The sequence below is a fragment of the Alligator mississippiensis genome, chromosome 3 (assembly GCF_030867095.1).
Source record: "Alligator mississippiensis isolate rAllMis1 chromosome 3, rAllMis1, whole genome shotgun sequence".
In the NCBI taxonomy this organism is placed as follows: Eukaryota; Metazoa; Chordata; order Crocodylia; family Alligatoridae; genus Alligator; species Alligator mississippiensis.
The window spans coordinates 155,297,343-155,311,881 of NC_081826.1; the positions used below are offsets into that span (position 1 = coordinate 155,297,343).

A 14,539-nucleotide genomic window follows, 5' to 3' on the forward strand; every position below is an offset into this window, starting at 1 on the left:
TCGGATTGCAGGCTCGTGTTCATCTTGTGGTCAATGATGACCCCCAAGTCTCTTTCTTCCATAGTACTAGCCAGCATAGCACTGCTGAGCCTATAAGGATGCTGCAGGTATTTCCTCCCAAAGTGGAGAACCTTGCATTTTTCAGTGTTAAACACCATCAAGTTCTCATCTGCCCATTTTCTGAGCCTGTCCAGGTCAGCCTGGATCACCCTCCTGTCTTCAGGTGTGGATGCTTTGCCCCAAAGCTTGGTGTCCTCGGTGAACTTGGCTAATCTGCTTCTGACTCCAATGTCCACATCATTAATGAAAAGGTTGAACAATATGGGTCCAAGGACAGAGCCTTGGGGGACCCCACTGGTCACAGGGCACCATGACGATTGACTTCCATCAATTATCACCCTCTGGGTCTGACCACGGAGCCAATTTCCCAGCCAGTAGATCGCAGTGGACCCAAGGCCACAACTGGCCAGTTTCGCCAAGAGATGATCATGGGATACCAGATTGAAGGCTTTTTTTGAAGTCAAGATATCTCTTCTCCCTTGTCCAGGTGATAGGTCACCTGGTCATGAAAGGAAATGAGATTGGTCAAGCAAGACCTACCTGTAACAAACCTGTGCTGGCTATCCCTCAGGATGTTGGCATCGGCTACTCCACTAAGGATGGCTTCTTTAATAAACTTTTCTAAGATCTTCCCTGGGATAGAAGTCAGGCTGATGGGCCTATAGTTTGCCAGATCCACTTTTCTCCCTTTCTTGAAGATAGGCACCACATTGGCCTTCTTCCAGTCTTCGGGCACTGCACCAGAGTGCCAGGACTTCTCAAAGATCCATGCCAGGGGCTGGGCTATGATGCTCACCAGCTCCTTGAGTACCCTGGGGTGTAGATTGTCAGGGCCAGCTGACTTGAAGGTATCCAGCCTCTCAAGGTGTTCCTTTATGAGCTCCGCATTGATGGAAGGCAAGAGATCTCCCTCACCCGGACCTCCCTGTCCTGTAGCGGGCATGGACGTCCCATGGGACTAATGAAAGACTGACGCAAAGTACCCATTTAATAGGTTAGTTTTTTACCGGGCATCAGTTGTCCCATCTGGTTCAGCAGGGGTCCAATATTGCCCTTGCTTTTCCTCCAGCTCCCCACATATCTGAAAAAGGACTTTTTATTGTTCTTGATGCTCAAAGCTAGTTGGAGTTCAGTTGCAGCCTTGGCTTTCCTGGTTTGCTCCCTGCAGGACCGGATCAGTGCAGAATATTCCTCCTTGGAGGTGAATCCCATCCTCCATCCTTTGTAGGCCTTTCTTTTTAGCCTCAGGAGGTCTGCTAGATCCCTGGAGAGCCAGGGGGGCTGCTGTGCCCTCTTGCTGCCTTTCCTCTGAGATGGAATAGAATTAGCATGTGCAATGAGGATCGCCCCCTTGAGGAGCAACCACTCTTCCTGGACTCCCCTCCCCCTGGGGTCATGGTCCCTTAGGGCCAAACTGACAAGCCTCCTGAGCTTGTCAAAGTCGGCTTTCCTGAAGTCAAGGACTTCAGTGTTGCTAACTGACTTGCCAGCTTTATGGCGGATGGTGAAGGTGATCAGCTTGTGGTTGCTGTCACCCAGCTTCCCATTAATCACTACGTCTACAATTAGGTCATCCCCAGTAGCCAGTACCAGGTTGAGCAGCGCTTTACCTCTCATTGGCCTGTCAACTTCTTGAGTCAGGTAGAGGTCATCCATGCACGATAGGAATCTTTGCGACCACTCGGATTTTGCTGAGTGATCCTCCCACAAGATGTCTTGGTAATTGAAGTCACCCATGACAACCATGGTCCTGGAGCATGCGGCCTCAGTCAGTTCCCGGGCAAACTCCTGGTCAAGCTCTTGACTTTGGGTGGGAGGTCTGTAGTAGGTAGTAGATTCCCACCATTGTGTCCCCTGTGCCGTGTTCTCCATGGATTTTAACCCGGAGGGTTTCCAGTTGTCCACCCTGGTCACCAACATCAGCTTGCAGGGGTGCGTAGCTTTCCTTAACATAGAGAGCTACACCCCCGCCCTTTTATCTACTCAGTCTCTCCTGTACAAGGTATAGCCATCTATACCCATGGTCCAGTCATGGGTGGAGTCCCACCAGGTCTCTGTTATCCCTATGACATCATAATTATTTGTGTTAAGCAGGAGGACGAGTTCCTCCTGCTTATTCCCCAAGCTCCTGGCATTTGTGTATAGGCACGCAAGTGTCCCCTTGGGGGCTCTTGCCTTGCCCACAGATTGTACCAGGGCTGGGGCAGGGGTGGGCTCCCTTAAGTGCCTTGGCATGCTGGCTTTGCAGGGGTTGCTCAGCGGGCCAGCAGTAGCAGTGGTCCACCCATCCCCCGGAGGGCTTAATTTAAAGCCCAGTGGAGCAGGTCAGTCACTTTGGCTGAGAAGAGCCTTCTCCTTGGGGGAGAGAGGTGGAGGCCATCTCTTCCCAGCAGCTCGCTGCCTGTCTCACCAAAGAGCGGGCTGTGGTTATGGAAGCCAAAGCCTTCCCGATGACACCAGTGCCACAGCCTTTGGTTGACTTCCTGGATCCTCCTCTCCCTCCTCAGCCCATAGCCTGAGGCTGGGAGGATCAAAGAGAACACCACCTGTGCCCCCAGACACTTTAGCCCTGCTCCCAAATCCCTGTAGCAGCTCATGACCCAGCTGGGAGCGCTCTGAGCCATGTCATTGGTGCCCACATGAATAAGGAGCATGGGATAGTGGTCTGTGGGCTGGAGGAGCTTAGGGATCTTCTCCGCAATGCCTCGGATGCGGGCCCTCAGGAATCGGCAGACTTCCCGGGCTAAGGGGTCAGGGCAGCAGATTACCCCCTTAGTCCCCCTCAGGATGGAGTCTCCCACAACAAACACTGCGTTTTGTCTTGGGGAGAGCGGGGGCAGGAGCTGCAATTGAGCCTGTTTCCTGCAGGAGCTGGCAACTCAGCAGGCTCAGCTGGGACTGCAAGAGGTTCATACCTGTTGCTAAGCTCTGGCGGGGCAGGGGCCTTGGTGCGGCGGGCCTTAGGGCCCTTGACCCCCTTGGTCCATCCCCCTGACTGGACAGAATAGGAGGTCCCGGAGTCCTCCCTGGTCCTGGAGGGAGACCGTGGTCTACCCTTTATCTCCCAGGGGAGAAGGGCCTGGCAGTAGGAGTCAATCTCCCGCTCACAGTCTCTGATGGAACGCAGTCTCTGGACTGTGGCCTGGAGCTCCTCCAGCTGGCATGCCAGAGACCCCAAAAGGGAACAGACCCCACAAGGGGAGGTAGCCATGCTCCTGGGCCTCAGAGCCTGAAAAAGGGACAGGCAGCCCCCGCAGCCGAGAGCCAGCGGCTCCATCTGCGTGGAGCCCGGAACCAGGGGCTCCGTCTGGGTGACTGTCTCTGAGGTGGTGGGGTAGGGGGCGGGCCGCAGATCCCGAGGGGACCCTCGGGGTGCATTGTGTGCCCATCCGCATCATGCTGCTGGTATGCTGGCTACAGATGAGACTGGCTTCCCTAGAGTGGGGGTGCACAGGCAGGGCCTCAGGCCCTCCTGCGCGAACTCCACGCTAACTCACGCACTGGCAGACAAGCACACCTGTTCGCGCAGCCTGTTCGCGTGGCTCCCTGGGGGGCTAGGCAAAGTAGGGGCCTGAGCGGGGCGAGACCCAGCCCGGCTCCCACTCAGCCGCTTCCTCCCACTCATACTTTAAGGCAGTTCTCTTTGTGTATTCTCAGGTATCACATCCCTTACCATTGCAAATAGAAGTGGGCTCCACAGTGATCCATAATGGGAAACTATCTTTTATTGTTCTCCATTCTAACCTCTATTGATTCTCTAGAGGTCATTTCATCATATATTTCCTCAGTAGGAGGTATATATACTTCTGGCACATCTGCCTGTACAGGCTTCACCAAACTAACTCTTTGTACCAGATCATTGTTCTTTTGAAGGTCTACAAAGTCCATATTAAGTTGCTGCCTTCCTCCTATGAGTTTCTCCAGGAAAATGTATGCAGTGAATGTTGTTCTTCTTCCCATTCAGAAAACATGTTGCCACTTCCAAATTTCAGCAGTTCCACACAGATACTTTTCAACAACGTTCTCTTAAACGTGCTTGTCAATAATCTTCTCTCAGAGTTTCATAGCGTGCAACAGTTTAAAGGAGAAACCACAGCATGTGCCAATTAAAAATAAATACCCCAACATTTTTATACCATTGGGTCAGTGTTTTCTCCAACTAATATAACCAAAAAAACAAGTAAAGATACCTTCCATTCCCAGCAGTTTCAGCATGTGTACTGGCACTTTATCTGGCCCAAATACTTTTTTCATTTTTTGTTTTCCTAAGTGCTTCTGTGGCTTTTTCCTACTACATACAATCAATCGAGTCATAATCCAGTTTGCAGTTTCCTTCCATAGGTGCTCTTCATTCATAATTCTTTCCAAATAACCCCTCCTAGTTTTGTTAGTTGATTCACCATTTGTTTGAAATACAGGGTTTTTTTCTTTTTCTTTTTTTCTTTTTTTTAATTTTAATGTGAACAAAGTCATTCCCATTCTACATCATTCACTCTTGGCGGGATAAGTTTGTAGGTGGTATTCTATCCTCTGTGTCCTCTTAGTTAGTTATGAAGCTCATCACTGGTTGTACTTTTAGCTGTTCGCTATTACTGCACTTTTTTTACCTCCTTCTTGAGTTTCTGTACACCACCTATAGAGACAAATAGAAGTGATTGCAAATGTTCTTCAGTTACTGCAGAGCAGCAGTCAAATCTAGTCTCGCGATTATTAATATTTAGTTCATAAGGATATCAAGATCTGCTAGGAAAGTCTCTGTTCAAAAGTAGAAAATACAAACTTGAGTAACTCTTCAGGAATGAATAAGTACATTGATTTTGGGGTAGATGCACTGTTGTAAACCTGGAGTGATCTGGCAGTGGGGAGATACCCGTCTTGGAAAATACAACAGCTATAAATGCAAGGCATTCAGCATCATGCAGGTAGGGCTAACCCAAGGTGGGGTGGTATATAATTGTGGTTTTCAGGAGTTCAGGTAATTTGTTTTCTTACAGTTTAATAATATTCCTTTTAAAATTGTTCATGGGGTATGCTACAAAGAGGAAAAAATGGTAGTTTATAATTATAAGAGAGAATAAGAAATGGGTGATTATATAAAGAAGTAAAATCTATCCCAGAAAGTGTCTATTATAAGTAGAATTTGCGGAACAAGTGAGAAACACATTTGTATTCTTTAGGCAAACATAGCTGTCCAATGCACCTGATCATTAATGCTAATAGCTCCTCCTAGATTAGCCCTGAATTGTGAAAATGTCTCCGATCTACATCATGGTATTTAGATTTTATTTTTACTAAATATTACAATTCCCATAGGTCTGTCATTTGCCTATGGCATTCTACAATGTTAGAATTGGTTTTGTCATAAAGTAAATACTTGACAAAATAGATACGTATATATGACATTTAAAAGATTTTTTTTTTCATATGCTCATTATTCTGTTTTGTGTTTTGTCAAGCTGAAGATTAAAACTACTGAAAATTTTCAAAGATGAGTACAAGTGCTTTCAAGCTTGCTTGCTAAGTGAAGCCCCTTCTGTGGCACAAATTGCAGTGAAAGTACTTTGTCAGTATAAGTTGTAAAGATTTGTTTATTCATCCATGTGTATTAAATGCTTGTTTACAGATAATTGATTTTACTTCAGTGTCAGCTTATGGAGATTACATGAATGTTGCATAGGGCAAAATTCCTGTCATCTTAAATCTAGCTTTGGTTCATTTAGTCGGCATTGTCTATTTTCTTAGGGAGGGCAAGCATATGAACATTGATCCTTCTGAATTTGTTTTTTGTTCATAATAAATTGTTGCCCAGGTTCAAGTTGAGCATGACCATTCCAATTCCCTTTTTACTCTGCCCCTTTTTGCTTAATTTTCTTATGTACCATCTAACTTTAAATAGTCAGGGTTCTCAGAACATGTGATTTGGTAACCCATCTCCTAAACTCCTGAAGATAAATACAAGCTTTTCAGATTTGGCTTAGAACAACCAATCAATTCAGGACAATACCACTTCTCCTCTTCTTCTTTTACCATATCTGCCTGCTTCTGAAAACAGGAAAATATGGTATCACTATAAATTATACACGGAATCATTAGTGTATTTGTTGTAGGATACACTATACTAAGTATTCCAGAAAAAACTCTTGAATAGGAAAATCATCATACATTAAAGAGGAATTCTGCAAAGCTGCAATTCCCAAATCATCCATCCACCTCCATGTAGAGTACTCCAGCCTGATCTTCATTCCTCTGCAGCCCTATCCTTCAGCAGGAAGCTGCTCCCAACTCCGGTCTTAAACCAGATTAAGGGAATAGGTAATTTTCTATTTGTCTCTATTTCTTCCCCTCTAAACTTTTTTCCATAATGCTCACCATATCTCAAATATTTGCTTGAGGTAAATGACATGGAAGCAATAGAAAAATTCATTGCCCAATTTTTATTTTTTTTTTAAATGATCCCTCTCTTAATTTGCCCTGCTGGATGGAAGTGCTTGAGTTTCCTTATGGAGACCTCTTTTTGGGTCATGTATATTGTTCAATATTATTGAATCAGTAGTAAACCTTTATGGGCGCATCCACACATGTAAGCACGTGCGCTTGCAGCAGCTCAAATAGAAGCGGTGCAAATTTGAGCCAGGGCTTTTTGCCTCAGCGCGTGTGCTTGGACATGCACTTTGTTGTGGAGGAAATTGTGCCACTTGGGGCAAAATAACCCTCACTGGCTCCTCCCAGATGTGCAGCCAGGGGGAGCTAGAGCCCAGTGCCAGCACCTATGCTGTCCCAAGCAGTATAAAAAGCTGCCCTGTCCTGGCCCTGTCAGTACAAAAAGCTACCTTGGCAAGTAGTTCAGGGCTACTTACTCTCAGAAGCTTCTGGGGCCTGCCAATTGGTACCTGAGGACACTACCCCTTGTGCCAGCTGGACTGCTGAAGCTGCCCTGAGAGTTCCCTGCACCCTCTACCCACTGCAGCAGTCTGGCAGTGAGGGCTGCTGCCTGGCTATAATCTGCTATGCACCTGTCAGACCCGAATGGGGACTGCACAGCCAGTAGAGGCATCTGCCCCTCTGGGCCAGCTGCCAGTGGGCTGTGGCTGCAGGGTTGGCCTTTGTGCAGCACTACTGCCATGTGTGCCCCCTGCACGGCCATGTGGGCAGCTATTGCCCAGAAGATGTTCCAGGTGTGGTGCCCTGCTTTGAACTGTCAAAGCATGTCCTCCTGGCCCCAAATGGCCTGGAGGTCAGCCACAGTCAGCTAGGTCCAAGGTGCAGGCAGGGTCCTGCCACTGGCCTCCCTAGCAGGAATTCTGGTGTTTCCTATTGGACAACTGAAAAATCCCTGATAAAATAAATCCCAGAGTCACTCTGTAAAATACCTCAAAATCCACTTTCCTCCACAATTAAAACAAAAGACCACTACAAAGAGAGAGAGTGAGACAGAGAGACAGCAATCAGTTGGGCAATGTTTTATTGATATGTCTACAGTGTTAAAAGCAAATTTGCAGCGCGGGGAACATTTTCTCATTCCTTCACATGCCCCTTGCAATGTCTCAAAGGGGTCTGAGATGCTGCAAGAGGAATATATGGGCTCATCTGGATGCACCCTATGAGTACATATGCCAACAAAAAGAAGTCAGTGCTTCAACATAGCTTTGAAAATACTTGGTTAGCATGAGAGTTGTGTCCAGACCTTCTACACCAATGGATACATTTGAGATGATCCTTAGATATCAGAAGTTAGGACAGAAGATAGTCCCATAAAGGAGAATATTAGGTAGCACATTATCTTATTGCCTTTGGATCCAGAATTTTCAAGTATAAAATTGGAAAATTTATGCAAAACATGTAAAATTTTTGCAAACTTGTGTGCCTATTTTGCATGTGCAGTTCCTAATTACACAGCAAATGGAGTACCTGTGCATGTAGATGGTTAATTAGGTATATAAAATTCAGTACCTAGTTTGCATATACATCTGAAGTAATTACATGCTCAAATTAGGCATGTAATTGTCTGTGTAACTTGGTGAAATATTAGTATTTGCCTGATTTTTATTACTTGAGTTAGATGTATTGCAATGTCATCTTGTATTAGCTGTCAGTTTAACAGTAAGAAAAAAATCTTGACAGTTAAACACTCTTATTTCCATAATAGTCATAGAAAAACCATGCTGTAATGGATTGTAGTGAAGATGAGAGGTGAAGTTTTAAAAAGTGAAGGCTGCTTTATATGTGAATTGTTATATGAATTCTTATACATTTTACAGGTGAAATTACTTATGGAGGGCGAGTTACAGACACCTGGGACCAGAGATGTCTACACACAATCTTAAAGCGGTTTTTTGCTCCTGAAACATTAGAAGATGATTACAAATACTCAGAATCAGGTAAATGCATTTGGAATTAGAGAGGACTTTTTAGATCAGTGAAAAACCTGAATATAGAAATACATGTCCAGTATCTGGAATTACATCCATTTACCACACATTGTTACAATTTTATGAATTGTAGAGTTGTCTATATTGCAGAAAAATGTTAACTTCCATGATGAATCCAGTGTCATTTACTGTTGCTTAGCCCTCTTTGAACTGTAAGGTCTATTATGCACTTCTGAAGACTTGCAAATTCAATTCTCATTTGAGTAATTATTTACATGCACATTTGCACTAGGAGATTTGCCTTAAGTTCTCAGTGAGTTTATAGCAGAGACTTTTTTGTACTTTAGCCAGTAAAGTGCACTCTAGCCCCTCCTTGTGCCCCCATGCTGAGGAAAAGGGCAAGCGACCAGCTTGGATTAGCAGAGGACTCTGAGCTTAAACACAAAAAGGAAGCTTACAAGAAGTGGAGGCTTGGACAAACAACTTAGGAGGAGTATAAGAACATTGCCTGGGCATGAAGTCAGGAAGGCCAAAGCGCAACTGGAGTTGCAGCTAGCAGGGACATGAAGAGTAACAAGAAGGGTTTCTACAAGTATGTCAGCAACAAGAGGAAAGCCAGGGAAAATGTGGGTCCCCCATTGAATAGGGGAGGCAACCTAGTGACAGATGATGTGGAAGAGGCTGAACTACATGTTGCCTGTTTTTTACCTGTCTTCACAGGCAAGGTCAGTTCCCAGACTACTATACCTAACAGCACAGTTTGGGAAGGAGGTGCACAGCCAACAGTGGTGAAAGACCAGATTAGGGACTGTTTAGAAAAGTTGGACACATACAAGTCCAACTTGTATGGAGGGAGTTGGCTGATGTGATTGCAGAGATGCTCGCCCTTATATTTAAAAACTCATGGTAATCAGGGGAGGTCCCGGATGATTGGAAAAGGGCAAATTTAGTGCCCATCTTTCAAAAAAGGGAAGAAGGAGGATCCAGGAGACTACACACCAGTCAGCCTCACATCAGTCCCCAGAAAAATAATGGAGTAGTTCTTCAAAGAATCCAGTTATAAGCACTTGGAGAAGAAGATGATGATTAGGAACAGTCAGCTTGGATTTACCAAGGGCAAGTCATGTCTGATCAACCTGATCACCTTCTATGATGAAATAACTGGCTCTGTGGATGTAGGGAAAGGAGCGGACATAATATACCTTGACTTTAACAAGGCTTTTGATACCATCTCCCACAGCATTCTTTCAGACAAGCTGAGGAAGTATGGGATGGATGAATGGACTGTAAGGTGGTTAGAAAGCTTGCTGGATTGTTGGTCCCAATGGGTAGTAATCAATGGCTAAATGTCTAGGAGTTCCCCAGGGGTCAGTCCTGGGCCTGGTTTTGTTCGACATCTTCATTAACAAACTGGAAGATGGGATGGATTGTACCCTCAGCAATTTTGTGGATAACACCAAGCTAGGGGGTGTAGTAGATACACTGGAATGTAGGGCTAGGTTTCAGAGTGACCTAGATAAATTAGACGATTGGGCCAAAAGAAATCGGATGAGATTCAACAAGGACATGTGCAAAGTCCTGCCCTTAGGATGGAACAATCCCATGCACTGCTACAGCCTGGGGACTGACTAGCTAAGCAGCAGCTCTGCAGAAAAGGACTTGGGGTTACAGTGGACAATAAGATGGATATGAATCAGTGGTGTGCCCCTGTTGCCAAGAAGGCTAACAGCATACTGAGCTGCATTAGTAGGAGCATTGCCAGCGGGTAAAGGGAAGTAATTATTCCCCTCTATTCTGCACTAGTGAGGCCATACCTGGAGTAGTGTCCAGTTTTGTGGACAAGTTGGAGAGAGTCCAATGGAGGGCAATGAAAATGATTCAGGTGCTGGGGCACATGGCTCCTGAGGAGAGGCTGAGGGCACTGGGTTTGATTTAGTCTACGGAAGAGAAGACTGAGAGGAGATTTGATGGTAGACTTTAACTATCTGAAGTGTGGCTCCAAAGAGGATAGAGCTAGACTGTTCTTACTGGTGACAGACAACAGAACAAGGGGTAATTGTCTTCAGTTGCAGCAAGGGAGGTTTAAGTTGGATATTAGGAAAATCTTTCTCACTAAGATGGTGGTGAAGCACTGGAACCGACTACCTAGAGAGGTGGTGGAATCTCAATCCTTGGAGGTTTTTTAGGCTCGGGTTGACATAGCCCTGACTGGAATGATCTTGTTGGGGATGGGTCCTGCTTTGCACACGGGGTTGGACTTGATGACCTCCTGAGATTCCTTCCAACCCAAATTTTCAATGATTCTAGGACCCCCAACACTGAGAGGGAGTTTGAACCTATATTTCCTGCTTTCTGGAAGAGTGTTTTAACCATCAGACCACAAGCCAGACATTGCCCAGACTGCTCTCCAGCAGTCCTCTTGAAGTTGACCCACTGGGCAGTCAAGGGAAATATGTGAGCTAGGAAGAAGTGAGGAAGCCAGAATGTATGTTTCAGTGAGATGGATACTGCCCTCGGTGGGTTACAGCCCTGCGTTCTAGCCTGGGCCTTTGCTTCCAGTCTGACATAAACTTTCCCAGTAGGTGTTTGTTTTAGCCCATGAATATTAAGTACAAGGGGCAGAGAAATTCTCTAAATAGTGCTAGTCTATGGCAAGGTGGCTAGAGCACTTTGCTTGGAAGCATGTTTTTTGTTTAGTGGAATGGAGGTTAGAGTTGTATGTGTACTTGTTATACTAATGGATGTAAAGTCAGGTAGAAGAAAATAAGGTATCCTTTGTGTGTGTGTGTTTTTCTTTTCTATCTTAAATATGGGGTTGCTTCTTTTTGGATACATGTTGGGGAGGGGAGCATAAGTCTTGACAGTATGTAGTAACGTGTTGTAATGGTTTCAAGTTATATGGGAAGGGAGGACATTATGAGCTGTTAAATGGAATTGTAATATTTTGCATTTGTAAATGGGATGTAGATATTCTGCAGTGTACAGGGGAGGAAGATATGTTAGCAGTTGCGTAAGTCTGATGTAAGACTATGTGTTTTGAGTTGCTGTTATATAATTTGATGTGTGATTTGAAATGGTGTTATGGATTTTAAAGTTTTATTAAGAGTACACTTGTTTATACAAAAAGAAACTTTGCTTGTAAATAGGAGATATGGGTTCAAGTCTCATGTAGCTGACTGGGGCCTACTACCCAGGTTTTCTGGTCTCTGGGCAAGAGCATTTACCGCTAGGCTAAAAGGTTGGAGATACTGCCTTCTCCAAACTTTTTTTATCATGGTTTTTCTACAGCTAACATTTTGGGACTTAGTCTAATGCACATAGATGGGCAATTCATAGATTCATTCATAGATGTTAGGGTCAGAAGGGACCTCAATAGATCATCGAGTCCGACCCTCTGCATAGGCAGGAAAGAGTGCTGGGTTTAGATGACCCCAGCGAGATGCCTATCTAACCTCCTCTTGAAGACCCCCAGGGTAGGGGAGAGCACCACCTCCCTTGGGAGCCCATTCCAGACCTTGGCCACTCTAACTGTGAAGAAGTTCTTCCTAATGTTTAGTCTAAATCTGCTCTCTGCTAGCTTGTGGCCATTATTTCTTGTAACCCCCGGGGGCGCCTTGGTGAATAAAACCTCACCAATTCCCTTCTGTGCCCCCGTGATGAACTTATAGGCAGCCACAAGATCGCCTCTCAACCTTCTCTTGCGGAGGCTAAAAAGGTCCAGGTTCTCTAGTCTCTCCTCATAGGGCTTGGCCTGCAAGCCCTTAACCATATGAGTGGCCCTTCTCTGGACCCTCTCCAGGTTATCCGCATCCCTCTTGAAGTGCGGTGCCCAGAATTGCACGCAGTACTCCAACTGCAGTCTGATCAGCGCCCGATAGAGGGGAAGTATCACCTCCTTGGATCTGTTCGTCATGCATCTGCTGATGCACGATAAAGTGCCATTAGCTTTTCTGATGGCTTCGTCACACTGCCGACTCATGCTCATCTTGGAGTCCACTAGGATTCCAAGATCCCTTTCCGCTTCTGTGCCACCCAGCAGGTCATTTCCTAGGCAGTAGGTGTGCTGGACATTTTTCCTCCCTAGGTGCAGCACTTTGCATTTCTTCTTGTTGAATTGCATTCTGTTGTTTTCTGCCCATATGTCCAACCTGTCCAGGTCTGCTTGTAGTTGTTCCCTGCCCTCTGGTGTGTCCACTTCTCCCCCACAGTTTTGTGTCATCCGCAAACTTGGACAGAGTACACTTCACTCCCTCGTCCAAGTCGCTGATGAAGACATTGAAGAGTATCGGTCCAAGGACTGAGCCCTGCGGGACCCCACTGCCCACACCCTTCCAGGTCGATACTGACCCATCCACTACTCTCTGGGTGCGACCCTCTAGCCAATTCGCCACCCACCGGACAGTGTAGTCATCCAAGTCACGGCCTCTTAACTTGTTCACCACTATGGTGTGGGATACCGTATCGAAGGCCTTCCTGAAGTCTAAGTAAACAACGTCAACTCCTACTCCTGCGTCCAGGTGTTTTGTAACCTGGTCATAAAAAGAGACTAGATTAGTCAGGCATGATCTATCTGCTATGAACCCGTGCTGGTTTCCCCTCAGCATAATTTTTCCTGCTGGGCTCTCGCAAATGTGAGCCTTGATAATTTTTTCAAAGACTTTGCCAAGGATGGAGGTGAGACTGACTGGCCTATAGTTGCCCGGGTCCTCCTTCCTCCCCTTCTTGAAAATGGGGACCACATAGGCCCTTTTCCAGTCCTCCCGGACCTGGCCTGTGCACCATGAGTGTTCAAATATTCCCGCCAGTGGCTGTGCAATGACGTCAGCCAGTGCCTTCAGTACCCTCGGATGGAGATCATCCGGGCCTGCTGACTTAAAGGCATCCATTTCATCCAAGTGACTCTGCACCATCTCAGGGTCTACGCTTGGTAGTCTGGCACCCTGCTGCTGCCTCTCTACAGTCCCAGTGAGAGACTTGTCTTGCCCCTCGCTTAGGAACACTGAGGCAAAGAACTCATTGAGGAGTTCAGCTTTGTCCCCCCTGTCCGTCACCAATTGCTTATGCCCATTTAGTAGAGGTCCTATTCCACCCTGGGCCTTCCTTTTACTCCCTATATTTCTAAAAAACAATTTTTTGTTATCCTTTACTTGGGATGCCATCCTCAGCTCCATGGTGGCTTTGGCCTGTCTAACTGCCTCCCTACAAGCGCGAGCAGAGGAGGTATACTCCTCTTTAGTAGTCTCTCCCCGTTTCCACTTTTTATACGCCACCCTTTTTGCCCGTAGGCTGCTCTGGATTTCTCTGGTCAGCCAAGGAAGCCTCTTGGCCCCTTTCCCTCTTTTTCCCCGCATCAGGATCGTCTCCCTCTGTGCCCGAAGGATCATTTCCTTAAGGCACAGCCACCCTTCCTGGGCTCCCATCTCTTCAAAACTCTTATTCTGTAGTGCGTCCTTGACTAAACGCCTGAGTTCATTGAAATCCGCTTTCCTAAAGTCTAGCACTTTCACCCTACTAGTTACCTTACCCACTCAACGTCTTATGATGAATTCTATTATTTGGTGATCACTGTCCCCCAGGTGACCACTGATCTGTAAGTCTCCTACCATGTCATCCCCTGTTGCCAATACCAGGTCCAGTAAGTGCCATGTGTGAGTCTTCTTGAGCTGCTCCTTGGAAATGGTGACTAGCCACTCAAGGAGAACTGCCTGGTCCTGGCTCCAGCACAAGCAGAGCCAGCACACGCAGAACATTCCTACAGAGGGTGTTGGTGTCCTTGTGGCCCCATCTCTGCTGGCAGTACGTGGGTCTCTCCTGTATCCAGCAACTGGTTCTGCAGAGCAAAGGACAGAGACGCTCTTTGTGAGAGTTTGCAATGTTTCAGAGATAATATGCACTGTACAGAGAGGCTGTGTGCCTCCCACCCTAAGTTTGGGGGTTGTGCATGCACAGGTACCCAGAAACCATGATACATTTCCTGGTCCTTCCACAGGAAGGACTGCTAGATGAACTTTTTCTCCCTGCTCTCACAGCAGAGGCAGGTGGGCTACTTGCCACAGGCACCCCTGTCCCCTACTCAGCCCAGGCCATGGCTGGCCTCTGCTGGCAGCTGC

At 46.4% G+C, this 14,539-nt stretch overlaps 1 protein-coding gene across 2 annotated transcripts in view; it reads left to right on the top strand.

The window, feature by feature from the left end:
• The window catches only part of DNAH6 (dynein axonemal heavy chain 6), a 289,163-nt gene that overhangs the window by 246,027 nt on the left and 28,597 nt on the right, over positions 1-14,539 (top strand). For both annotated transcript variants that reach the window (XM_059724560.1, XM_059724561.1), the window contains exon 69: positions 8,319-8,438. In XM_059724560.1, the coding sequence (XP_059580543.1) occupies positions 8,319-8,438 (120 nt within the window). The remainder of the gene's footprint in view (positions 1-8,318; positions 8,439-14,539) is intronic.